The sequence below is a fragment of the Zeugodacus cucurbitae genome, chromosome 3, assembly GCF_028554725.1.
Source record: "Zeugodacus cucurbitae isolate PBARC_wt_2022May chromosome 3, idZeuCucr1.2, whole genome shotgun sequence".
NCBI classification, from domain to species: domain Eukaryota; kingdom Metazoa; phylum Arthropoda; class Insecta; order Diptera; family Tephritidae; genus Zeugodacus; species Zeugodacus cucurbitae.
Window position 1 is genome coordinate 77720088 of NC_071668.1, and position 25686 is coordinate 77745773.

General features: G+C 38.9%; 8 protein-coding genes across 9 annotated transcripts; 6 read left to right on the top strand and 2 right to left on the bottom strand.

The window, feature by feature from the left end:
* Window positions 1–128: 128 nt before the first annotated feature.
* LOC105211452 (putative uncharacterized protein DDB_G0281251) lies at window positions 129–2108 on the bottom strand. The gene is made up of 2 exons (XM_011182868.3): window positions 1743–2108; window positions 129–1672 (listed from the first exon to the last, which is right to left on the bottom strand). The coding sequence occupies exon 2, from the start codon at window positions 898–900 to the stop codon at window positions 226–228; it is 675 nt and encodes a 224-aa protein (XP_011181170.2). The 5' UTR covers window positions 901–1672; window positions 1743–2108; the 3' UTR covers window positions 129–225.
* Window positions 2109–3720: 1612 nt separating this feature from the next.
* Window positions 3721–4914, top strand: LOC105211507 (uncharacterized). Its single transcript, XM_011182957.3, has one exon. The coding sequence runs from the start codon at window positions 3965–3967 to the stop codon at window positions 4733–4735; it is 771 nt and encodes a 256-aa protein (XP_011181259.2). The 5' UTR covers window positions 3721–3964; the 3' UTR covers window positions 4736–4914.
* Window positions 4915–6010: 1096 nt separating this feature from the next.
* Window positions 6011–11233, top strand: LOC105211453 (uncharacterized). Of its 2 annotated transcripts, XM_011182869.3 has the most exons (3): window positions 6013–6300; window positions 10388–10952; window positions 11045–11233. In XM_011182869.3, the coding sequence occupies exons 1-3, from the start codon at window positions 6127–6129 to the stop codon at window positions 11083–11085; spliced, it is 780 nt and encodes a 259-aa protein (XP_011181171.2). In that variant the 5' UTR covers window positions 6013–6126; the 3' UTR covers window positions 11086–11233. The 2 variants fall into 2 exon arrangements, with proteins under 2 accessions (XP_054083078.1, XP_011181171.2); XM_054227103.1 differs by having other exon boundaries at window positions 6011–6300; window positions 10388–11233.
* LOC105211508 (uncharacterized) lies at window positions 10175–25300 on the bottom strand. Its single transcript, XM_054227447.1, has 7 exons — window positions 25072–25300; window positions 24443–25003; window positions 24193–24390; window positions 23842–24094; window positions 12651–13075; window positions 11735–12280; window positions 10175–11673 (listed from the first exon to the last, which is right to left on the bottom strand). The coding sequence occupies exons 1-7, from the start codon at window positions 25221–25223 to the stop codon at window positions 11577–11579; spliced, it is 2232 nt and encodes a 743-aa protein (XP_054083422.1). The 5' UTR covers window positions 25224–25300; the 3' UTR covers window positions 10175–11576.
* On the top strand, window positions 14153–16188 carry LOC105211458 (myrosinase 1). The gene is made up of 6 exons (XM_011182873.3): window positions 14153–14311; window positions 14373–14643; window positions 14708–15241; window positions 15311–15645; window positions 15722–15928; window positions 15991–16188. Exons 1-6 carry the CDS (start codon window positions 14283–14285, stop codon window positions 16112–16114), a joined length of 1500 nt encoding a protein of 499 aa, XP_011181175.1. The 5' UTR covers window positions 14153–14282; the 3' UTR covers window positions 16115–16188.
* LOC105211457 (epidermal growth factor-like protein) lies at window positions 16453–18100 on the top strand. The gene is made up of 4 exons (XM_011182872.3): window positions 16453–16791; window positions 16869–17429; window positions 17480–17677; window positions 17733–18100. The coding sequence occupies exons 1-4, from the start codon at window positions 16598–16600 to the stop codon at window positions 18022–18024; spliced, it is 1245 nt and encodes a 414-aa protein (XP_011181174.2). The 5' UTR covers window positions 16453–16597; the 3' UTR covers window positions 18025–18100.
* LOC105211456 (epidermal growth factor-like protein) lies at window positions 18829–19463 on the top strand. The gene is made up of 2 exons (XM_011182871.3): window positions 18829–19107; window positions 19200–19463. Exons 1-2 carry the CDS (start codon window positions 18944–18946, stop codon window positions 19399–19401), a joined length of 366 nt encoding a protein of 121 aa, XP_011181173.1. The 5' UTR covers window positions 18829–18943; the 3' UTR covers window positions 19402–19463.
* Window positions 20733–23828, top strand: LOC105211454 (epidermal growth factor-like protein). Its single transcript, XM_011182870.3, has 3 exons — window positions 20733–21318; window positions 22773–23309; window positions 23421–23828. Exons 1-3 carry the CDS (start codon window positions 20885–20887, stop codon window positions 23728–23730), a joined length of 1281 nt encoding a protein of 426 aa, XP_011181172.2. The 5' UTR covers window positions 20733–20884; the 3' UTR covers window positions 23731–23828.
* Window positions 25301–25686: the final 386 nt, after the last annotated feature.

Sequence of the window (25686 nt, forward strand, 5' to 3'; positions counted from 1 at the left end):
AATATTAGTAGTTTATGATTTCCACTCTGGTGGTTATCTAAGTATTTGTTAAATTCTAAACCGCATGTAGTATTAATAAATATGAATTTATACATTTCACTTGCTCCGCATAAAAACACTTTTCTATATATACTTATATATAATTTTATTTTGCATTTACATCCTACTGGCATAGAATGTAAGTGACTCAATGCAACGTGCGCATTGTAGCGCTGAACGTGTCATTTAAACATTTAAGTTTCTTTGTTGCTTGTACTTACATTGTGTATAATTATCGCTAACAATTGTATTGTGATCTTTGCTTTTTTGTATTACGAATTGCTTTCGAGCAACATGCACAATGCCAAGCAACAAGAATAGAAATACAACCATCAAAAGTACACCAATTATTAGATAAATTTCATCATTATTTCTCGTGTTGTTCCGATTAGATTTGTCTGTTGCTTTAGTTGTATTTGAAGTTGTTTTAGCAGTTGTATTTGAAGTTGTATTATCAGTTGTATTTGAAGTTGTTTTAGCAGTTGTAGTTGAAGTTGTATTATCAGTTTTAGCAGTTGAATTAGCGATCATAGTAGCTGCTGTACTCATAGTTGCAGTAGATTCTGGAATTATAGTAGCTGCGCTAGTCGTTTTACCGGTAACTGTATTTGATACACTGCTAACGACCATTGTTGTTGTTGCTAATTCTGTTGTTGCGTCTGTTGTGTCAGTGGCGATGTTTTCAGGTCCACATATCGTGCGCGCTTCGTCTTTGAACTCATATCCAAATATGCATTCGCATACCGCATCCGATAAATTCACCGCGTAAGGTGAACACGTGATTTGAGCCTGTGTTTCCGTTACCCATGCGCAGAAGATTACCAAAGTAAGTGCAATTCGAAATTTAAACAATCCTAACATTTTGTGTATTATTTCGAAGTTTTAGTGAAAAAAGTTAAAGCTCTGCACTCCACGAAAACAAAAACCAAACTGATGACAAAATTCGTGCTTTCACTTGAATCCGTGCGCTTTATGTGTAACGCGCCATACTTATCAGGCTTTGTGTTGGGTTTCATATCGTTTATACAGTTCCTTTTCACATGCTTTGGCATATACACATATTGTATGAGCAATAGTGATTTATACATATTAATTTATCAAAACTTTAATTTGCTTGGTTTGTTTTTGCAAGCGGTCCCTGTACGACGCTGGTCATCACTTCAGTTTACATATTATACATACAAACCACAAAATATTTTGTTGTAATTATTATATGAATTATAAGTTAATACTGATAGCCGGCGCAAGAACGAAATGTTGATAAAACGTACCGCAAAATTTCCTGTTGCGCTTCAAAATGCCATATTACTGTTACTAATTTTTCTTCTTTGACAAACCTCTTTCCCAACAAAGAGCAACCACTTGGATGATTATATGAGAAAACGAACTCCTTTAATATATGTTTTGTTGCAACAAACTCTTGGTTTTCGTATGAAAAATCATGTAAAATCTTAAAACTCTAAAACTCCGGCTATAACCGGCTAAACGGTTTAACGCCAATCACATACATACAAAACTCTAAAATCTATTTTAAAATTCTTATATTTACTAAATTCGACGAAACTTCAATCGCACAACAACTCGTTGTAAACACCGTCGTTTTCGTCACATTGCATTGTTGACTTTCGAATGACTAAAATAAATAAGAAATTAAATTGAAACAAACATTTCGATGCTTCAAAAAACAAATATGTCTGCATTACCTTTGCGCATGACTTCATTTGGCCGCCATATGCACCAATACCAATAGGCAAAGATCACCGCCATAATGGTAATTAGTAGAAGAGAAAGCCAAATTATTGACTTAAAATCCAATTCTGTACCAACGATTGACATTTCTGCTCAATAGAAACCGATCTCGACAACAGCGTCTTTAAGATTAGACTAATACTCGTTATTCCTATGAGTTATGTGTGTACATGCGAAGCAACTGCAACTGCTTATCACATTTCGAATTTTTGAAGGTCTTATTGCACACTGACACATCGACACTCGTACATACATACACATGTACTCAAATACTCACTTAAAACTTACTTTTGATGCGATGTGTGCGAATCAAATGGTACGACACAAAGGCATACGAAAAACCTACTGCAACGCTATTATACTCGTGTGCGGTGCTTATACTCGCGCCGGTACAGGGTGCATTTTTCGTGAAATTACAAATTTTCTTAATAGCTTCCACAACGAGTTCCACATCTCGCTATCTCTCTCTATCTCCATATATTTATTTCACTCTCTCTCCCATGCTCCATCTCTATATATAATATTTATTTCTCTTTCTCTCTCTTTCTCCACAACTTCTGATATTCTCAAACACATTTAACGCTTCTCTGTACGTCTGTCTTTTTATTCATATTTATTTATCTCCCACTATCTCATTCCCTCTCTCTCTCCTCCTATTTCTCTCCCCCTCACCCTCTCCCCCTCACCCTCTGTTTCTCTATCTCTATCTACATATTTATGTCTCCCTCCTTTCTCTCCCTCCCTTTCCCCCTATCTACTACTACTGATATTCGCAAATACAATTATTTAGTAACTACAGAGAGCTAGTGCAGCTCCTCAAAACATATTTATAATTATTTCCTTGAATTAAGTTCCACTGAAATGTGTCTTATTAACAGTTCCTTTTGCTCAATGACTACTGTATTAAAAAAAAAAAAACATTTATTGATAAGCAGCATATACTACGACAAGCATATGCCTGTATGCTCGATTTACCGCAGAGCGACATGAATCAACTAAAAATGTATTAAAAGAAGAAATTCCCAGCCGCAAATATTTTCAAAATATATTTTAATACAGGGTGCGCCAACTAACTCTAACATTTATAAATCGATTGAGTTGAAGATGATTGGAAAATCCTAATTCAGTACATTTCTAATAAAGAGACGCTTCGAGATTATGCTTTATACTTGACCGAAAATGAAAAATTCGGGCAGATATTTGTTCCGAAAATATACTTTCGTGAATATAATTGACATTCATACCCATCGATGTTGAGTCAACCCGCAAATACGCAGAAAAGTTCCAGACGGTTACTGATTTGAACAAGCCGGCGCATAATTTCATTCATTTACTAACATTTCCATTACGTCTAACGTCAAAGTGACGTAAGCGACGTAATTAAAAGACTTCAAGATTCCAACTCCTTGATTCTCTCCGAATTCTAAACCTGTTCAATGTTTATATATCCACTTCTAAGATGGTGCAGCCTGCTTGTATTGAAAATTAAAAAAACAAACTTATCGAGGAGAGCAAAAAAGAATTAAGACTAGTAGAGTAGGTTACACATTAAGACAAAGATCCGAAAAGCCTCTGTGAAAGTTCTTCATAACCCAAAACAACTACACAGACATATTCTCAGAGAGCACTCATGTAATGAACCCCCATTTGGAATATGAAAATATTGTTTAGTTGAAATTGAACAACCAACTCAAAAATAGATACCGACAGAAGTGGCTGAGCCTGCCTTGAACGGTGGACCACCCTAGCGCCAGTGTTCTGTCATTTGAGCATATATAATATGTGTACTCTCTTGTTTGGCAGCATGAACAGAACGATCTGTAATTATCAGTTGAACTTACAGAAGCGCGCGATTGCTGATAATTCCAAAATCATAACAACACATTTTCACATACACCACACCACATAAATAAAAACAAAGCGAAAATATGTGCATACATTTGTATATCAAAGAAGCGAAATGCGCAAAAATAGACATGCGAAGAACTGTGGCCTGATCAGTAGTGTACATCGTTATTTCCTTTGGAAGACTTAAAGCGCGCGGTAGAAACAACTCAACTCGGACAAAACAAATAGACGAAGCAACTAGTTTCTCACAGAACCAGCGGCATTGCCCCATAAGAACTTCGGCTGTGCATCAAAGCGCACCAACCAACTTATTCGACACGCAACCAATATGAAGTCCCAAACGCTGCTGATCGCTTGTTTGCTGAGCATAAATGCCGTCATAGCGTTCACCATCACCGGCAAATATTGCAAACGAAATGTTAGTGTCAAGTATCAAGAGCCAGTGCTGCGTATTAGTGACCCCCAGCACATACGGCATAGCGCAGATCTCAGTGATGTATTTGCAGCGGCAGAGAATAACACGCTTGGTGCCACTGCCAACCACACCGACAACAGCATCATATATGAACCGCGTGTACGCTGGGAGACCATCAACGTTTGTTGTCCTGGCTACAGTACCTTGCTCTTCGGCTTTTGTGAGCCCATCTGTAATACAGCCTGCCCGCGCTTCAGCTATTGTGCCACGCCCAATCAATGTCAGTGCTTGCCGGGCTACGAGGAGCATCATCCGAATAACAAGAAGATACAGCTGCTGGACTGTCGCCCAGTTTGTGCCAACGGCTGTCCGTCACACAGTCGCTGTGTGGCACGAAATCGCTGCCTTTGCCGTGATGGCTTCAGGAATACCAGCAAATGGTGGTTCCTGCCGGTGAAGTGCGAACGCATTAAGTGCGCAGCGCCCGACCAGCGTTACGACGTCGCGCAGCGCTTGTGCGTGAAGATAGAGATGACGATGGAGGAATTGATGCGAAAGGTCGCTGAACGTTTAACAAAAGGTTTGAGTGATACTGCGACGGAAGATAACACTGAGCCGAGTAGCGATGAAGTGGAAGCGAGTGAAGAGGTGGATAATGAAATTGTGACAGACAACAATACGTAATACACAATGGAGGGCATATGCTGAGGGATGGATTTTTGAAAACATGGGTTTAGGAAACACACTACCCACTCACAGGGGTTTTCAAACTGTTCAATTATAATAAGTTTGTGTTTATATGTTCTAATGTAAACGTGTTATTTAAGTAATGCAAATAAATAAAAACTCTGCCAGAATAGAGATTTAATTAGTACTTGGTTCTTACCGGATTGATACCGTATTTTTCTGTTCTGCGGTACATTAGTACAGCGCCAAATTCAAATCAACACTGGTATTCGGGTACGCGGAGCAGCTCATCGGTGAAATACAATGGCCTAAATACAATTAAGTATGAAATTGGGTATTTTTCCAGTAAGCACTTGGCTTCAAAGAGTGATAAAGTGGTATTTAAATGTTCTGTATTTTGTAAGAAGGATGAAGAAGTTTCTCTTTGAATTCGTAGATTCTCTGCATTTAAAGCTGAAAGCTCTGCAGCTCATTGAAGTAATTGTTGTGATATCTTGGACTTATCTATAAAAAGCTCAAATCGAGAATTTCATTTCAAAGAATCATGTTGACTAGAAGAAGATTACTTTCAACTTCATCAATCAAAGCTTATATTCGCTCAACTGGCGGTACATTTCGTTATAAATTCACCGTGATTTTGTGATTTGAAACATACCGTTTTAATTGTCTGAACTTTTCACTAAATGCGGTGTTCGTAATAATTTTATGATCGAATTGATATTAATTGAATTTCAATGGAAATTTCAAAGTTTACGGAAAACACTTATAAAATCATAATAACCACTGGAAAGCACAACAAGGTAGTAATTGTTATACCAAACAAAGTAATGAATTATTTGAACACCCAACAAGCGTTGACTGAGCACATACAAAACAACAGAATTTAGAATATTATGCGGTTTAGCTGTCCATACGCACAATAATAGAGCACTTTGTATAGGCCTACATATATGTATACTTACTACTTGCCATGTATGCAACGCAAACAGGGTGCGCATGACGCGATTGTCAAGTGCAACTCGAAGATTCTGCTTGCAGCTAGAGACGCTTTCGAGGCGTCGGATTCACATAGCATAGCCTGTAGGAGCACATAAGTTCCTCATTTTCAAGTTGCTTTGCATTACTGTACCTTAACAACTCATTGTGACTCAGTGTAGAATAGTAAATTTAGTGGTTTCCATTATATTTTCAAAGAAAGAACTTTTTTCTCCGCTCCTTACTATAATATAACCACAACAATTTTTCGGTTTATATGCATGATTTTATTCGTTAAGTTAATCAGTTTATATTGTGGACTACAGCGGAACAGTTGTTTGAAAATTAGCTCCGAAAGAATTTCAAATAAGTGACAAGGAATTATTTATTTATGAAAAACTTGCATTGTTAAAATGCGTTTCGAAAATTTGATAACCCTAACGGCCGGCTTCTTTTTGTTCGGTGGCGTTTCGTGCGATTTGTGTGCGCAAAGTAAGGAACTGCGGAAAAGTCGTACAAATCAGACAAATAACACGTCTGTACAACAAGAAATTTATCAAAAATATAACAACGATGTCGTTGAAGAGGTCAGTTCTTTGATTTTTGAACTAAAATGGCATAAAGTTTGTGAGAAATAATATTTTTCATCAATTAAATTTATACAAATTAAATATGCATTAGAAGCAAATCAACCCAGCATTCTTGAAATGCCGAAAGTGATTGGAGCAAGTTACTTGTCTAACTTACTAAAGGAAATTTATTTCGAAAAGTATATATCACAACCAGGAACCATTTTTTTGAAAAATTGAATTGACTGAAATTTGGTGTGGTGGGAGCTTAGAACCAAGAGGAAGGATGTGGCTTACTTTTTATCCCATTCTCGTAGGACGTATATAGGTAAAATTTTCGCCTCACGTTGTTTGTCCGGGATTCACTGCAAAACTACTGTCCCTATTCTTACAATGGACGCAATCGATGATGTCGGAATAAAACTTTGCCAAATAACTGTAATATAAGGTCATTTATCGAATTATATATCTATACAAGTGTTGACCGACAACGATAAAATTTTCGGTGGTGCGGTTTTGTTACTCGCTGGTGATTTCCAACAGACCTTACATTACTTTCGCTGATGAGTTTAAGCACTTCCAATGGCCAAAAACATGCGCAAAAAACTTCAAAATTATGCTTAATATTTTCCAAAAATTTCTAGATATTGAAAACGACTAACTGCTCATGAAAATCGACTTATTGTCCACGATAAAGATTAATTAATTGAGAGTATTTTACCGAACGTACAAAATAATTACAATTTTACAAAAAAAAAAAAATGTTGATGTTGCGAAATTAATTTTCAGATACATGCACTGCCAGGATATCTAATAGCTTTTAAATCAATCAATAGTATTTTAAATTATTCAATTCAATTTCAATTCAATTTATTTCACCTCAACTTATAATATATATATTTACAGTGACTAATAATAATAAATGTTAAGAGTACAGGCGGTATTACCTTTTCTGCTTAGAAAATTGTTTACTTTGGGGATATGAAATGTGATTATTAATAACTTAAATTTTAGTAGGGAAAAATTTACAGAAAAACGCTTGAATAATAATGGCTTAATTTACTTACTTCTAACTTATTTCTAACTTATAACTAATAACTAAGATAACATTTGGTAGTGTTCATATTATTAACTCATTAATATGTGAGTACGTTGAAAATTCACAACGATCGTTAAACCTCTGATGTAGTCGGGCTAACCTAGTTGCGACTAACTCAACATCAGCTTTGTCATGTAACTTCGCGGTAGAAAAATGCCTTGGAAGATTAAAAATCAGTTTTAGTATTTTATTTAAAGTCACTTGAAGTTTATGGACGTGGGAGTCTGCCCACACTGGTGCCCCATAAAAGACTACCGCCTGGAAAATAGATCTGTACAGATACATTTTATTAGCTATGCTAAGTTCTGATTTCCGGTTTATAAATGGATATAATGTCCGAACTAACATGTTAATTTTCTTCGTAATATGGTCTTTAAAGCTCAGTCTAGGGTCTAAATATTTCAGTCAGTCCTAAATATTTCACACTTTTTTCCCAGTTGACGTCAATAGAATTGAGTGCAATGTGGCTCGCTGGGAGAAAAATGCTTTTACGCTTTCTTGTAAAGAAAATGGCTTGCGTTTTCTCAGTATTAACAAGAATTTTCCATTTGTTAAGTGTGTCTTTCCTAGGTGGACTATAAATGATCGGTTCGTAAGAAAACTCGGTATAATTTTAATAAGAACAAGTAAGGAAAGGCTAAGTTCGGGTGCAACCGAACATTTTATACTCTTTCCTCTCTTTTCCTCAGAATTACATTAAATTATCTGGGAGATTTACCCATATTTTCGGTTAAAATTTATCCTTGGGCGCTGAGTTCAACATGTTCGATATCTGGGGCCTTGAAAAATTATAGTCCGTTTTCGACAATTTTTTCACAAGTGAAGCCAGAGATGATATGCACTATTTGTGTAAAGTTTTATTCCGCTATCTTCATTGGTTCCTTATGTAGATATATATTATAAAGTGAAGGATTCAGGTGGAATTCAATATTGAGTTATAAGGAATGTAGGTGTGGTTGTGAACCGATTTCGCCCATTTTTTATCCGTGTTATCAGGGTGTCAAGAAAATATTGTATACCGAATTTAATTGAAATCTGTCGAGTAGTTCCTGAGATATGCTTTTTGACCTATAAGTGGGCGATGCCACGCCCATTTTTAATTTTGTAAAAAAATATGCTGCAGTCATATCCTCACTCACATCATATCTCCTTCTGCTATTTTTTCTGTACAATTTAGTGTTTCTGACGTTTTTCGTTAGTGAGTTAACCCACTTTTGGTCATTTTCAACCTAATCTTTGTATGGGAGGTGGGCGTGGTTATTATCCTATTTCAACTATTTTCATGTTGTGTGGTGGTGTACGTAAGAGAACCGACTGCAGAAAGTTTGGTTTATATAGCTTTATTGGTTTGCGAGTTAAATACAAATAACAGATTTGTTGCGGGGCTACGCTCACTTCCCCAAAAAAATTACACCCAAATATGCGCCTACCTAGTGCGATCTTTGATTCCAAATTTTACTATTATAACTTCATTTATGGCTAGTTCTAACACTTTATGTGTTTTTGGTTTTCGCCATTTTGTGGGCGTGGTAATGGTGCGATTCCGCCCATTTTCGAAAGCAACCCTCTCACGGTCCCAAGGAATATTTGTGCCAAGTTTCGTCAAGATATCTTAATTTTTACTCAAGTTACAGCTTGCACAGACGGACAGACGAACGGACTGACAGACATCCGGATTTCAAATCTACTCGTCACCCTGATCACTTTGGTATATATATCTAACTCGTTTAGTTTTAGGTGTTACAAACAACCGTTATGTAAACAAAACTTTAATACTCTCTTAGCAACTTTTGTTGCGAGAGTATAACAAGGGCTAAATTCAAGAGCTTCATTTTATAAAGGAGCCCGTTGTGCCAAACAGAGTTGAATGCAGCTTTATTATCTAAAAAAATCATGCCTGTGGACTTTGAATTGGTAAAATTTGTTTTGACGTTTCTTTTAATTCTAAGCAATGGGTACATAGTATTATGTTCACGTCGAAAACCGAACTGTACTGGTGGAAGCACTTCATTATCTTCCATGACATGGATTATATTAATTATTATTATACAATTGATTTTAATTTTTTTTTTTTGATATAGCGAGAATGCCAACACGTAATTTTCGGTTGCAATTTGGATATCTCATTATTCTTCTGCAACACCTTTTCATTCACCTCGAGTAAAGATAGATAGAGACAGATTAGTGCTGAATTAAAAATGTTTCTAATTCAAAATATTAAATACTAGCAGACCGTTCCGTCTTCGCACGGGCTTAAACAAAAATTTCAAAAGTTATAAGTTTTTACATACTTATACACTCTCCTATACATATGTATGTACTTTCCCCGGTTGCTTGTTTGGGTTCATTTTAAAAAAGTGAAATGAAGAAAATTCGAACATGAAATTATATATTATTTGTAATGAGCTAAAACTGCAGTATTTGGTGTCCGATGTCTTTCTCTCAGATTATGAAGGCGTTGGGAACGCTCACAGTTCGACGCCCTAGTATATTTCTAATATTTTGTTCTTCAAGCCGTTGCACGCGCTCCGTACTAGACTCTCAAGCGCGTACTTGGGAGGATTCTCCATCACGGAGTCTTTTTGATACTCTCAACTGGGAACTATTTCCAGAAAATTGTGATTCTAGCAATAAACATAGCCTATGTTAGTCGGGATGAATGAAGCTTTCCAATGGTGAAAGAATTTTTGTAATCGGCACAGTAGTTTTTGAGTTTATTCATTACAAAGATACATACAAACCTTTCCTCTTTATAATAGTAGTATAGAGATTATAGTTAAATAAAAATTGATCTCGAAAAAATATAATATTTTATTAGCGAATTCTCTTCTGCGATTTTCATTGCTTTAAGTAAATGCTAAGCAAAGTGCTTGTATATTTGTATTTGTAAATTTTGTAAGATTCTTGTGATTTTCTACCGTTATAGTGTTCAATACAAACGTTAAATTGCCACTATTTATATTTATGATACAAATACTTGTTTATTTCATACATATCCATATACAGCTACGAAATTGCGATGAGGGCTATGCCGAAAGATTTTGTGATGAGAATGAATTCGTTTGCGAACCCGTGTGTCGTGCAGGCTGCAAGAATGGCACATGCACTGCACCAGGTAAATGCGTCTGCGCAGACGGCTACGAGTTGCGCGTCAATGAAAATGCTGAATGTGTACAGTTGACAATGGACACTGACATGTGGCATATAAAGGGCTTAGCATTAACCCAGGAGCAGAACAAGAAATTGGATATCTGCAGAAGCCAGTGTACCTGTTGGAGAGAGAGTTCCCAAGGTGGTTGCTTGAAACTTTGTGACCGAAATGCTACTGATACTGATTGTCTGAAAGAAGAATCATCGGTTTGTGATACAAGCGATTATTTGATAGTGTATACAAAGGATGCAATACAGAAAAACTATACTTGCGAGTATCAAAGACAGATTTCAAATTCTCATAATAAATACAGTAAAGAAACACTATGGATTATAATTGGCGGATCCATTTTCATTGGAATTATGCTAATCGCCATCGTTTATCTGTGCGTGCGCATATATCAAACACGACATGAGACCGGTGAGTCAATAGGTTGCCCGTTTGAACGCTGTGTGATTATTATAATAGAAAATTTGACTCAAATCCATTTTCTTTTTATTTCTAACTTTCAGGTGCACATGATATTCCCATAAGCCTACTGATGAAGTTTTGATGTCGCAGTTCAGCATATGGATTTGCAGCAGATAATCCAATATGCATTAATATGATTTTGGAAAACTATATTTATAGCAATTATGGAATATTCGAAAATATTTTAAATTAAATAAAAATAACTAATATATTTAATATACTACCCGAAATCCAGTACAATCAGTAAATACCCCTGGAAATATGCAACGCTTTACATATCACATTTCGTGGCTATAATCATTTTATATGTGGAATTATTCATATGTATATCTATAAAGGGTGTGAAAGTGTGTGTTCAAAGCGAAAATTGTTTAACTTTTACTATTTTATAATGAAAACTTGAGTTGGATGGCAAGCGGGATGACTTCTGCATTGAAGTCATGAAAACTTTTCTTTTTGAGTCCAACACTTCAGAAATTTATTCATATTACTATTTTAATGTTTTTATAATTACTATCACAAGATAACTAAGATTATCACACCTATAACCGCATAACATATTACTAACTACTCTCAATTGGGCACACACTGTGTTGAGCGTTCATGATATGTAAAGCCAGGATTGCAGATGCAGCGGTTGTTGCTGTAGCAAATGCCATTGTCACATTTCCTACAAAGATTAGTTGAAAATATTTTGAATAATGCAGTAGAAACTCTTTCTCGATACTCACTGATAACACTCGCGTTGGCACACACCATCCTTGAGTTCATAGCCCGGTCGGCAGTAACACTGGTTCGGCTCGCGACACTCGCCACCCTCGCCGCAATCCGGATCGCATGCTGGCATGCAGCCATCATTTGTCAGCTGGTAGCCCTTCGCGCAGCCACACACTTCCGGTTCGGTGCAGTTGTGGCGCGGATTCATGCCACAGCCGTTGCTGCAAATTGGCCGACAAAATTTGCGCGTCTCATCCAACTTGAAGCCGGCATCACACTGGCAGGTGCCATCCAGAAAGCAACGTCCATTCAGACAACCCAACGGGCAGGTGAACACACAGTCGCCATTATCATTGGCCGTGAAATCATCGAAGCATTCGCATTCATTTGGCGCTATGCAGCGGCCATTGCGGCAATTATCGCAGAGCGGTTGGCAGAGTGTGGTGCCGCGCCAACGAAATGCCGCATAGCCAGGGCAGCAGACCAGAATTTTTTGTTGTTGATTTTGTTGATCTAATTGTATGCGTTGCGCATACGGATACTTGTCGAGCACTTCGACGCTGGAAAGGCATGGCGAAGAAGAGCACTTTTACTATTAGTCTGTTGGCAATTAAATTTATAGAAACGAAGTTCATTGCATTTCGGTGAAATTTATCGGAGCGGATTAAGGGTCTACGTTTCGAAAAATGCGCTAAAGAATAAGCATTTGCGAATATTATACCTAGATCTTTAGTCCTCTGCATAATATTACACCAATATATCATGCTACTAACTAGCCTAAGAAAGATGACACATTATGCCAGAAATGTATGACGAGATCTGCCTAATCACAGATTCAACTCACAATTTAACTAATTCAATGTTTTGTCTGTAGCCGATATGTGTCCAGATGAAGCAATGATCGACGTTTCTCGCATGCTTTTTACTTACGGCACCCAAATATGGCATTTGTTTCCATCCGATTGCATTTCCCTGGATCGCTCTTGACCTCTCGCCTGTTTCTCCAGACGTTGTTGTTGTTTCCGTAGTTGACGTCGCGACAGCTGCTCTGCACCCGATGTTGCCAACTGACGATTACTAAACTGATAATTTACATCGTTCTCATTGAACTGTCTGCGCGGCGTGTCTCTGCCGCGTTGGGAGGAACGCTGGTATGGCGTCACTTCATTTGATGCCTTGTCCGCTTCAGGGGAATCAACATTATAACCACCGTAAGGTTGTCGTTGCCGCCGGTGTCGTTGCTGTTGGCCGTCAGCGCTGCCGACAATTACAACAATGTGTAGGCACAACAACAACAAGAAGCGTGCACTAAAGTGTTTACTAGTGAAAACGGTCGTCATGATGACGTAAGGTGTTTACTTGAACTTGTATAACGCGCGTTCAATCACTTTCTTATTTTTTCTGGTCCAACTCAGTAATTTGTAGTCTGTAATTTTACTGTTGCTGTTTTCGATACTTTAAACTTTTTCTTGTTTTCTTTTCACATTCACATTCACGTGTCAATAAACCCCGCTTTTAAGACTGTTAAGCTTTATGAAAATTTCCGATTCCGCAAACAGAATTTTTGGCTGTACTCACGCTCCGTGCGAATAATCCGTACTGAAAGTTAGTTGAGCGAATTTTCTGCGAATCGGCGGGCTGGTCAACTACAAACAGCGCGAATAGTGTTGCCACAGTTCGCCTTTGCCGCCATGTCTGTCGGCTAAGCATTTTCCTTTTATTTCGCTCGTTTCGTGGCGTTTGAACTTTTTGTTTTGTAGGAAGTGCGCGTTCGCAAGCCGCCGTTGGCCCTCCGAAAGGTCTTTCACGGTGTGGCTTATCAGTACTGGAAGACGCTTTGTATTTGCCGTTGCTCGCATGTGTGGCTAAGCTAAGCTTTGTTGTTTCCTATTTTGGATTTATTTTTTAACCTCACTAGCGCTCGCACTCGTAGCATTAACATTGAACCATTCGTGGACGTTTCATTGGAGATTTTTTTAAACAAAAACAGAAAGTTTCCAGTGACCGATAATAATTTGAGTGAGTAGATTTTTGTTTAGTATTTATGTATATACATGTGTGTGCAAAATGATTAGAATATAAATCAAATCTATTTTTAGAAAACAAATATTAACATAACATTTGGTGTAACTGCAATTTAGGAATGAGTCCCGAAATAAATTCTTATCACTTAAGCTGTGAAGACTTCGAAAGCCTTCACGCGGTAATATGCAATTGTGAAGTCTAAATTCCAGAGCTTGGAAGACTCAATCGATTGTTAACTTCGTACCCTTTTAACCATTCAAGCATTCCCGTTACCTTTTACTGTAAAACGGTACAATGATCTCTTTCCGTCGTTGAAAAGCATGGAGTCGAAAACCTTTGAGCGCAATCACTTATTTTGCTTTCACAATGCACTTTTTATCAATCTCACAGATTTTTATAAATTCTTATTTCGGAAATTTCTTTATCGCTTGCTGGACGGCATTCAAACCAGTGCACTCAATTCAACCAAACTGAACGGACAAGAATACTGCTGGCAGAAATCATTGAGTTTGGGTAATTTAAGTAAATATTTGCGCAATGAGAGCTTTCTTCGTCCTTATGCTGTGGTAAGTTAAAGTCATGAAAGTTGACTTTTACATTCTCAAAATACTTGCCGTTTTCTTGCAGCCTGCTGTGGCACGGCTGTGCGTGTGACGAGAGATGTCAACTCCAACACAAAGGCGGTAGTGAGCGCTTTCCACAGGACTTCTCATTCGGCGTTTCAACTGCCGCTTACCAAATAGAAGGCGCATGGAATGAAGACGGCAAGGGTCTCTCCATTTGGGACACATACACACATGCACATCCGGAGCGTATAATGGATCGCACAAACGGTGACGTGGCGGCAGAATCTTACCACCGATTTGAGCAAGATTTGGCGGCGCTGAAAAAGCTAAAGGTAGAACGCTTTGTATAGACCAGAAAATAAATTTTTACCAAACGCTTTTCACACTATATTAAAGGTCAACTTTTATCGCTTTTCGTTCTCATGGCCACGCCTGCTGCCCAACGCAGACACGACGGTGATCAATCAGAAGGGCATTGACTACTACAATATGATGATAGACAAGTTGCTGGCGAATGGCATTGAACCCATGGTGACGATGTTTCACTGTGACCTACCCGAGGCGCTGAACAAATTCGGTGGCTTCACCAACGATATCATTATTAAATATTTCCGTTATTACGCTGAGTTTCTATACGAAACATTTGGCGACCGCGTCAAGAAGTGGATAACATTCAACGAGCCCTTCGATTATTGTGTGCTGGGCTATGGTAAGTCGTACTTCCCACCGCTGGTGCATTCGCCCGGCGTTGCCGACTACCTCTGCATGGATAATACATTGCGCGCTCATGCCGCGGCTTATCGCGCTTACAAAGCGAATTACTTCGACCGACAGCGCGGCAAAATTGGCATCACCATTAGCAGTCGTTTCTACTACGCACAGCAGGGGAGTGATGAATACGATGTCGTCGAGCGCGCCATGCAGTATTCGGTAAGCCAAAAGAGTTTTGAAGATGTCACATTTGAAAAAAATGATTAAAATGTCTCCACGCGTTTACAGCTTGGTTGGCTGGCCAATCCGATTTTCGGCAAAACTGGCAATTATCCTCAGCTCGTGTTGGATGATATTAGAAACAATAGCTTACGTGAAGGTCTATCCTGGTCGCGCTTGCCGCCGTTCGATGAATTCTGGTCTAAAGTTATTAGAGGTTCTGGCGACTTTCTAGGTCTCAACTACTACACTTCTCGTTATGCTTCATACGCACCCGGACCTGCCGGCGAGATACCCTCTTGGGAATATGACTCGCAACTGCAATACTCTGTCGATGAGAAATGGAAACAGGGCAACTCTAATTGGCTTTACTGCGTGCCACAAGGACTTGAAGATATTCTCAAGTGAGTTGGCGTCATTATAAATTAAGTTTCCACTAAACTGGTATTCTTTTCTAATACCGAATAACACTTCTCGTAGGTGGATCCGTGACCATTATGATAATGTTGAAGTGTTCGTAACGGAAAATGGTTGGTCGGACTATGGTCAGTTAGATGACACCGAACGCGTCGATTTCCTACAGGCTCATTTGCAAGCTGTGCTAAATGCTATCAATGATGGCTGCCAAGTTACGCATTATTCCCATTGGAGTTTAATCGACAATTTCGAGTGGAACATGGGCTATACGTAAGCAAAATTAAATATTTTCGCTAAATAATTTACTCCATATGTTTCTGTTTACATTACAGGCAGAAGTACGGTCTCTATTATTTGAATATGACGAGTCCAAATAAGGATCGCATAGCCAAGAAGTCTGTGGATTATTACAGTAGTGTCATTGATGGTAGAAAAATATTGCCCAACTTAAATTAAACTAGAAAGCCGATTTATTTATACTATAGATTAAAATATTTTATACACAAAAATAAATACCTGCCAATATATTATACGATTTCTTCAAGTTATGAGTACGAAACTAGAGCGCGTCACTGCAAATATAGCTATGGCAAATGATCATGAACCTCGCTATATGCCATAGTGACAACATTAACAGTATTTTGAAACCAGAGAGCTGAATCTGCTCGATCTAGCGATGTTTACACTTGCTTCAGAGTGATAGCTTAGACTCTGACTCAGAGAGCAATACTGTCTACTCTAGTCTATTTTATTTGATTTCCAGTTCAATTAGGTGCTGAGTACTGAGATTACTGCTAAGCCGTGTTTTTGTTTTCAGTACGCCATAGTTGTTCAAACGCCTAAGACATCACAACTGGCCGCGGTCCATTGGCTCTTTTTAATATTGTTTCATCATTTGTTTTTTTATTATTTTAATTGTTGTTTCATCTTGTGGAAATTATGTCACTTTTGCGCGCCTTAGCTGTCAACTCGCTCTTATCATTTGCGTTTCTGTTTTGCTTCGTGTATTGTGTACATTTTGAAAAGTATTGGACAACAACAACCACGACCGTCAAGCCGTGGCATATACGCCAGCCGGGCCTATCACTGCCGTTGCCCAATAGTCACCCGTCCAAGTGTTTGCGCGAAGTGCCGTGAGTACGCAGAATACACCACAAGTCTTCATAATAATATTGAAACTCCTTCCTTTTGTCGCCCACCAATGGTCTAGCGCCGTATTCTTCCAGTTCGAGAAGGACAAACAAGTGGTTGGCAACAGCACAAACAGTATTTACTTCAATGTCATAGAGGTCTGCTGTAAGGGTTATAAGCGATACGACTTCGACTGGAACCGCTGCGTGCCGGATTGCGGCAACAAATGCCAGGCCAACGGTTTTTGCTTGGATGGCGGCATTTGTAAGTGTTTCGACGAATTCGTGCACAATCATCGTAATGTCTGCATACCGACTTGTCCGCTCGGCTGTCCGAATGGCCAGTGCTACCTGAATGGCACGTGCATTTGCCAAGCGGGCTACGAGTTGGATCCGACACGAAAGTACTGCATGCCGCGCTGCGAGTCCAGCTGTGCGCGCAATGAGATCTGCATCGAGCCGAATAAATGCGATTGCGCTGAGGGTTATACGCGTGCGCTGCCACCCAGCACGATGGGCTGTCAGCCCGTTTGCATACCGGATTGTGGTTTCGGACACTGTGTGGCGCCGAATGAGTGCGAGTGCTTCCACGGCTATCAGAAGCGTTTGAATGGTAGCGCATGTGAGAGCAACTGTTACATGTAAGCGCTGAGTTTTAGCAAAGACTCTGTTAAAATTCAATTTCTTTCAGGCGTTGCGAGAATGGCTTTTGTGTAAATCACACCACTTGCATCTGTCAGAACGGTTACCGTTTTGACCAGAACACGAGCTCCTGTCTGCCCGTCTGTGACGCAGACTGCGAAAACGGCATTTGTCTCTCGCCTGGCGTTTGCCGCTGCTTCAACGGCTATGTGCGTCGCGGTCCCAAGTGTGAGGGTATATGCGAAGAGTAAGTAAGAGTAACTTTCCAAAATCTTATCACGTATTTTGACGCTTCTTCTCAGTGGCTGCGGTTATTATGGCAAATGCATAGCGCCGAATGTATGCGGTTGTTCTATTGTTGAGGGTCCCGTGCGCATCTTTCAGCGCTGTGCGCATGGCAATTGCAATGCCAAAGGTCGTTGTCGCTGCAAAGAGGGCTTCATGCGTTTCATCGATCAGTGCATGGAACCAGATAAGGTGACCACATATGCGTCCATGAAACCCAGCAGACTCAATCAGACGCTGCTGCAAGAGTTCAATATGTTGATCGGCAGACATTTCATGTTTAATTTTCAAATAACGCCCTTCTACTGAGCAGACTATCTTTTAAGAGTTCTATGTAGCAAAAGTGTTAAAATAGAAATGTAAAATAAATAAAAACAAGTGCTCAATTCAGAGTTCAATGCTGATGGTTGAGTAAAGTAAATCGAAACTTTAGATTTATTAAAGATAGCATTACTGTGATCTCCTGACTCACTGATGTCTTCCTATGTAGTCATGACCTCTTCGATTGCTAATTGCCTCTTAGAAATATATACGGAGCAAGCACATATCCCTTAAAAATTTAATAAAAACTGAAACTTTCGTCTACATTTAGGCGCCAGATCTTAAATATGTAGTCTTCAAGTTCATAAAGTGGCGTTTTAGGCTCGAAAATGAAGTAGACACTCACATTTATAGAAGAGGATCTCTACATTGAACTGAAGAGTGTCATATTCAATATAAATATACATAAGTGTGTGTGAGCAACTCAATAAAAATTGCTGCAATTATATTCAATATTTATTGAATATTCTATGCCATGAACTTTCATATCAGTGAACACACGCAAAAGTGGGTTACCGGCTAGCTTACACTCAATCTAATTCACAGCCGCGCATGCATACGCTCATCCACAGCGCTCTCAGTGTTTGGCTAATCTTGAATGCGGAAAATCGAACAACAACAACAACCAGTACATATGTGGACTTTCTTTGTGCTAAGAGCGAGAATCATAAGTAATTATGGGAAGAAAGAATGAGCGCTATCGAAGGCACAAGTGAAGAAAGATGCTGCAAAGTGTACGCTAAGGGAAACTGAGGGAAAACCGTTTGGGGAGCAGGCAACAGCAGGCATAAGCGCGAACGGCGTCAGTTGTGCGAAGAAAGCCACGCGCTACGGATTATTAAGAGAAAATCTCAATTCATATATTTTTTCTTTTGAACATTAAAATAGAAATTTCAACTCAACAGTTATGAATTTTAATTTGCTGGCATTGCTATTTGTGCTCTGCACAACTCTTCAAGCAAGTGGCGTGCATGGCCAGTTCTGGAAGCTAAATAGTCCGAGTGACAGAGATATTTTCATTTTGGAAACCAAATCTCTAATGGCGTCCGGCATATGCTACAAGGAAGTGCTGTGAGTGTAGATCCATAATACTAGAGATTTAAAATTGTTATTAATAGAGTTCCTGAAACGGAAATGAGTTGCTATTTTTTTCTATATTGCAGTGGCGAGGCCATCGAACCCTCATTAAAGCTGCAAACAATCTCATATTGCTGTCCAGGCTACCGACGCGATCTCCAGTCGTCGGCCATGCATTGTGAGCCTATCTGCACGGAGGATTGCACAAACGGCATCTGCACGGCGCCGGACGTCTGTGAATGCTATCCCGGCTACACGCGTGCCGGCGGACGCTGCGAGGAGCTCTGAACTGAGACAACAGTTATTTTTAGTATTAATTTGAAAATAAAGGTAAAGATTTTAAGACGAAAGGTGGAGCAATTTTTTTTTGTCTTAAGGGCGTAATTGAATTGGCGATTATTAAAGGCAAAAGTGGGGAAGTGATTAAAGTGAAGGGTAAAGCATAGCAATCGCATTTTTTTAAATTATTTTTTTTTTTAGTTTTTCGATCATTTTAAGATATCTTAGCATTTGACTTGTATTTCTCAGTTTTTTTTTTTAATATGTAAAAGAAACTCATTGGCGTCAAAATCAAACAACTCGCTGTATGCCATGTTTGCTTACACTGAACTCAAGAGAATAAATATATTTGCCCCAACAAGTTGACATACATACAAACAGCAGACAACTCATTGTACACACATAATTTGCTGTATGTTTGTGTGTATATATGTACTGATATTTGCATCAGTGACATTGATGCGTATATGTATATATGTATGTATGTGACTTTAATCCGTATGCGCGCCTTTTGGGTTAGCGAGATAAGAATTTATGAACTTACGAACAACAAGCTGTAACAAACAATAAGTGCACATAGTCAACAACAACAACAACAATACAAAGTCTACATAGAGGCTATGTGTCAAACAGTAATGCTTAGTGAGCGCTGGCTACATATACTAAATGTGTGTGTTTGTGTGCGCGAACCGGTGTTGAAGCTCTTTACGAAAATGACGTTATCAATAATTCGTAGAAGATCAAGAAAAGTATGAAAACAAAACAACACACAAACATTTCAGACAGATTTGTAGCCTCAGACTTCATAATATTAGCTTGGCAGACGTTTTGCGGGTTGAGCGGGATTTTAGGCACTTTTTTGCAAAATAAGTGTCTTTCAGATATCAAAAAATATATATCAATAATGAAAAATTGGAACAAACTATAAAATGATTTTTAAATTAATGATACGAAATATTTTTTTTAAATAAAAAAATATTCAAATTAAAAAAAATACAAAAATATAAAAAACAAAAATTATAATATTTATATAATATAGCAAATTTTTTTATTTTTTATTTTTCTTATTTTATTTTATGCCTACAAAGAAGCACAATCAAAAGCAAATATATATAAATCAATGCAATATATATGTAACGATTCTTTAAACTGAAAACAATAATCTCTGGCTTGGCTTATCTAACACTGTATTGTTATATTAAGTATTTACACAAACAAACATATTTATGTGAGCAAATAAAATTCGCAGCTCATTTCTGTACAATATACGCCAGAATCGCGTAATATATGTGAATAAATCATGGATTCAAATTTTTCTGCACTTCTCAAACACTTTTGCTTCAACTGGCAACTCAGTTGAAGCGTAGCTTTAGTCGCCGACGGACGTGTCTTATTTTCTAATTAGCACAGTAGCACAATACTAAAATTTATACATCAACACATACATACTTACTCTAATATTGTTACGTTGTGATCTCATCGCGCGCATCCAATGCATACGTTTGTCACACTTGTAAGCGCACTGCTGCTGCTGGCGGTAGGTGCGCATGCGCAAATCAAAACATCCGGCATCAAAACGCACTATCCTGCCGCACCGAACTCGGCCAATTTGGTGTACAACAACGCACACAACTACACGGCGCAGTACAATCGCACCTTCACGGCAGCGGACATCTATCAGGGTGGCCAGGATAGCCAGTTTGGTGTGGTGAATGCGAACGGATTCGAGGACGAGCGACGTGCACATTTGGCCAGCGGCAATCACTTGGCTGTCGGTGAGGAGTACCACTATTATGGCGCTGGCGGCAGTTCCAGCAGCGGTGGGGTGGCCAGACAACGCGCGACACAATTTGTAGACGCCGCCGCGGAGTTCGTCAACAAGACACGCTCTCAAATGGCCTCGGGCATTTGCTACACAGAAGTATCGTAAGTATAGCGAACTTTTTGAAAGTGAAGGTGACTGAGGTTATATTTGTGATATGGTTATCTGTTTTCGAAAACTGCTTTAGACTTCTTTGTTACGAAAAATCTGAATGTTTTAGTGATAAACACAAGAAAAGCGCTTAAAACCACTATTTTTGAAGAACGCTTCAATGAGGTTTTTGTCTTAAACTTACAACTTTTTAAAATAACCTTGCTGTGCTAAGCAACGTAGATAGCATAATTTTTGTATTGAAAATTTTTAATAATAGATTACATAAAAACATCTGTGCTGTCTATACTTAAAAGGCCAGATGTCTTTAACAAAATAATAATATTTATTTCCTCCTCTGATTATCTCATCTATCTGCGACACAAGTATTTCTATATTTATTTTTCTTCATTCTAAATACTCTATAAAACACTGAAAACATTTGACATACATACATATTCATATAGTTCGTAAATAATATTGAACTGCTAACCCCAACATCCTCATTGCACTGATAAGTGATAAGAAAGTCGAAGCACAAAGCCGACAAATAGACTTTTCGTTTCAAAAATACTGCTGGTTTATTTAGCAAGAGTAGGAAATTTGGGAGATACTCAAAATTTAAATAATTAGAGTTCCTAGCCACTACTCAAAGCAAATCGAATACAGATAAGTGTTTTATTGGCAATATATTTACTTGTCTACATAAGTAATGATGCAAATTGTCATGAGTTTTGCTGTATTGCAAATTTTTAGAGAAAAAATTCAGTCGCTTAAGTAAACAAGTCACAAAGATATTCATTGTCCAATATCTCCTATAGATTTATAATGATTGAGTCATAGCTTCAGTGGTGACGACAATTTTAATCCGCCGTGACTATTATTTCAAAACAGGTTTTTCAGTATTTCATTTGTTTAGATTTTTTACTTGAAATCACTTGCATAGTGTATAGAATAAATATTAAAAAGAATACAACAAATCAAAATAATTAGTAATTATGTGTCCAAGTATTTGAATGTCTTTCTTATATAAACAGTCTTACATATAATATATAAACAATATATTGAGAATCAGTGTGGAATAAAGTGATATTAACCATTGTTCCCATATTTCCGAAGCGTTTCATACGAACTGTGGGTGGTTTTAGTCGGATTGCTATCATTTAAGATGCTATTCCAGAATCATATATCCTCATCGTTAAATGAGAGGTGGGAGGTATTCCCAATTTTCATAAAATAAAATATATAAGCTCAATATTTCAACTTTGATTGACATATTCTTATACGTTCCAGAGTATTAAATACCCATCCAAGTGCACCTTCAAAAATTTATAAAACAGGAATTACCTTTAACAAATTTAAAGTAGATTAGAGTCTTAGTTATATCACTTTATGTTTTTCGAACAATCAAGCCCAATCTGATTCATAAGACCTATATAATATCATAAAATGTTCCTCTCGCTTTCAGTACCTCAACTTTAGTACGTGATAAAACTGTAATACCAGCTGGAAACGGCACAAGTTCGGATAAGAGCAAGATCCAAATATGCTGCGAGGGTTATGTGCGCAATCCACATGTCTACTCACGCTGCGACCCAGTTTGCCTTGACGACTGCCCCAATGGCATTTGCACAGCGCCCAATACCTGCGTCTGCATACCCGGCAATGTACGCAATCACGAGGACAAATGCATCTCCACCTGCCCCATTGGCTGCGGCAACGGCGTATGCGATGAGCAAAATCAATGCAAGTGCAAGACGGGCTACACGCTGGAACCGACCACACAGAAATATTGTGTGCCGCAATGCGACCAACCCTGCGAGTTTGGCAAATGTGTGGCGCCCAATAAGTGTGATTGTTTCGATGGTTTTCGTTTGACCGCCGGCGGTGTGTGCGAGCCGAAATGCGACAACTGCGAGAATGGACGCTGCACAGCCCCGGGCTTGTGTACTTGTGACAAGGGTTACTCGAAAGTGGATGGCGCTTGTGAGCCGGTGTGCACGCTGTGAGTATACTTACAGAGCGTAATCTTAAATTGATTGCACTACAGTTCCCCACTTTGACTAAACATGGAATTAAATGAAATCTATTGATATTCATATTTTTTATCTTTCAGCGGTTGCGAGAAGGGACGCTGTGTGGGACCCGATGTCTGCGCATGCACCAAAGGTTTCGAGCTAGATCGCTCCGGCACCAAGTGCATTCCACACTGTGATCAACCCTGCCTAAATGGTGTTTGCGATGGAGCAAATAGCTGTGCCTGCAACCCCGGCTATGTATTGGATGCGGTACAGAAGAATGTTTGCCAACCAGATTGTCCGCAAGGCTGCCCCAATGGCTATTGCACGGCGCCAAACTTTTGCGTCTGTAAGCCAGGTTACCGCAAATCTGGCATAAAGGGTCGCCAATCCTGCATAGCAGTCTAATGAAATGTGTTAAATTCCTTCAATTTTCGATTCATGAATTACTTGAAATAAAAATAAAAAAGAGCATAATATATTTATACTAATAAACATGTAATGTATTTGGTTGTCTTATTGTATGAATTGAAAGTGACGCCCTATGAGGGTCTTAAATTCACGTCTCAACAGGCGATTGAATTCATGCCCATTGCTGGTTATCAGGTCATGTAGCTGGTTCATTTCCACGCATCTGTCTACGAAATGTGTCATCGCAATGGGACAAACACAGTATCCGCTGGGGTCGCAAAGTCCCGATCTACAGAGTTGCCCAGTGCGTTTGCAGCCGCAAATGTCTGGTTCTAAGCATTCGCCATTGTATCCGCAGTTTCTGAAATTACAATGGTTGTTACTTACAGAATTTTTATTTCGATTTCAAAGGGTACGGGTACGAAATCGATGAAATATTAAAGGACCTTCAGTACTTACCTCTTGCATATTGGTTCACAGTTAGGCTCCCTATACTCATATCCCTCGAAGCATTTGCATATACCAGGTCCAATGCAAATACCATCGCGACAACTGTCCCCACAATCTGGCAAGCAACTGGTGGTGTCCACATCATATTTGTAACCATTTCGGCACTGACAATTGTTGCGCGATTCACAGAAACCATTTTCGCAGCTTCTACAAAAATAACAATTATTTGAATATTCAAAACAACTAGAACTCCACGCACATGTAGCAATCAGCTTCGCACACATTTCGCATGGGCCGCTTATGGTAACCTTGAAAGCACTCACACTTATTCGGACCCACACATTTACCATGTCCACAATCGGGTGTGCAAACCGGTTGACAGCCCAAATCGGGCGTCATTTTGTAACCCTCCGCACATGAACACTTACACGGCGCAACGCATTCCTGATTGGTGCCACACTTCTGCGGACACTTGGGCCGACAGAATTTTCGTGTCTCCAAGTCTAACGTATAGCCAGGGTCACAGTGACAGGTGCCATTCAAAAAGCAACGCCCGTGCTCGCAGGCGATCGGGCAAGAGTGCACACATTCACCGCGCTGGTTGCGCACAAACTCCGCGAAGCATTCGCATTGGTTGGGCGCACGGCAGAAACCGTTACGACAGTTATTTGGCGAGACAGCCGAACAATCCGGAACACATTGGTAGCGATCGACGCGGGAACGTGTGTAGCCCTCACAGCACACCTCGATGCGTTGCCAATGAACGGTGGATCCATTGCCGATTATAGGCGCATTGGGCGCGGTTTGGAAATAGCGTGCGCTTCATACAAACAATGAAGAAACGAAAGTATTATGGTATCAGAAAAATAAAAAGAAATGATCACTTACGGCACCTCACGCTGACAGCGATTACCGTTGTAACGCAATGAGAAACTGCCGATCTCATAGTAGATATCGCCAAATAACTGCTCAGTATTCTGCTCCTGCGTAGTGACCGCGCTCAATGCGGCTAAGACCAATATGATGGCGCCCAAAACCATTGCGTTGACAAAACTATTGAAGCCTGATACAAATTGAGACTTGTTATTACAACAATCACTTCATTATAGTCTGTGTTACGCACATATGTTTATATTTTGTTTTGATGCGCAGTGATCGAAATGTCAAAATTGGTTAAGCTTCTATGTATGCAGGCTCTGAGAACAGATACAGATTTTCTTATCAGTAAATACAAATTGTCTTTATTGAACTATAATTGACTAAATGTGGCATTTTAAGAAAAATCGTTAAACACCGGGTACTGCAGTGTCGTAAATAAAATGCAATTCGAAATTCGAAAATTCGGGAGCGACAAAACAAAACTCATATATATTTGGGCAGCCTTGAGTTGGGTCAAGGGTAGCGTGCGTTTATATTCGAGTGACTTCTTGGTGCATATTCTTACTCATGTCTAAATATAAGCATAAGCTTATAAGAACATATTCCATATACAAACAACAAACC

Excerpts from the sequence above, each read along its gene's own strand:
- LOC105211452 (XM_011182868.3), bottom strand. The coding sequence starts at position 900 with ATGTTAGGATTGTTTAAATTTCGAATTGCACTTACTTTGGTAATCTTC.
- LOC105211507 (XM_011182957.3), top strand. The coding sequence starts at position 3,965 with ATGAAGTCCCAAACGCTGCTGATCGCTTGTTTGCTGAGCATAAATGCC.
- LOC105211453 (XM_054227103.1), top strand. The coding sequence starts at position 6,127 with ATGCGTTTCGAAAATTTGATAACCCTAACGGCCGGCTTCTTTTTGTTC. Across the intron at positions 6,301-10,387 it reads ACAACGATGTCGTTGAAGAG|CTACGAAATTGCGATGAGGG; the intron begins GTCAGTTCTTTG and ends ATCCATATACAG.
- LOC105211458 (XM_011182873.3), top strand. The coding sequence starts at position 14,283 with ATGAGAGCTTTCTTCGTCCTTATGCTGTG. Across the intron at positions 14,312-14,372 it reads TTCTTCGTCCTTATGCTGTG|CCTGCTGTGGCACGGCTGTG; the intron begins GTAAGTTAAAGT and ends GTTTTCTTGCAG. Across the intron at positions 15,929-15,990 it reads GAGTGGAACATGGGCTATAC|GCAGAAGTACGGTCTCTATT; the intron begins GTAAGCAAAATT and ends TTTACATTACAG.
- LOC105211457 (XM_011182872.3), top strand. The coding sequence starts at position 16,598 with ATGTCACTTTTGCGCGCCTTAGCTGTCAACTCGCTCTTATCATTTGCG. Across the intron at positions 16,792-16,868 it reads AAGTGTTTGCGCGAAGTGCC|CGCCGTATTCTTCCAGTTCG; the intron begins GTGAGTACGCAG and ends CCAATGGTCTAG. Across the intron at positions 17,678-17,732 it reads TGTGAGGGTATATGCGAAGA|TGGCTGCGGTTATTATGGCA; the intron begins GTAAGTAAGAGT and ends GCTTCTTCTCAG.
- LOC105211456 (XM_011182871.3), top strand. The coding sequence starts at position 18,944 with ATGAATTTTAATTTGCTGGCATTGCTATTTGTGCTCTGCACAACTCTT. Across the intron at positions 19,108-19,199 it reads ATATGCTACAAGGAAGTGCT|TGGCGAGGCCATCGAACCCT; the intron begins GTGAGTGTAGAT and ends TCTATATTGCAG.
- LOC105211454 (XM_011182870.3), top strand. The coding sequence starts at position 20,885 with ATGCATACGTTTGTCACACTTGTAAGCGCACTGCTGCTGCTGGCGGTA. Across the intron at positions 21,319-22,772 it reads ATTTGCTACACAGAAGTATC|TACCTCAACTTTAGTACGTG; the intron begins GTAAGTATAGCG and ends TCTCGCTTTCAG. Across the intron at positions 23,310-23,420 it reads TGTGAGCCGGTGTGCACGCT|CGGTTGCGAGAAGGGACGCT; the intron begins GTGAGTATACTT and ends TTTATCTTTCAG.
- LOC105211508 (XM_054227447.1), bottom strand. The coding sequence starts at position 25,223 with ATGGTTTTGGGCGCCATCATATTGGTCTTAGCCGCATTGAGCGCGGTC. Across the intron at positions 24,391-24,442 it reads TGCGAAGCTGATTGCTACAT|AAGCTGCGAAAATGGTTTCT; the intron begins GTGCGTGGAGTT and ends TTATTTTTGTAG. Across the intron at positions 24,095-24,192 it reads TGTGAACCAATATGCAAGAG|AAACTGCGGATACAATGGCG; the intron begins GTAAGTACTGAA and ends TTGTAATTTCAG.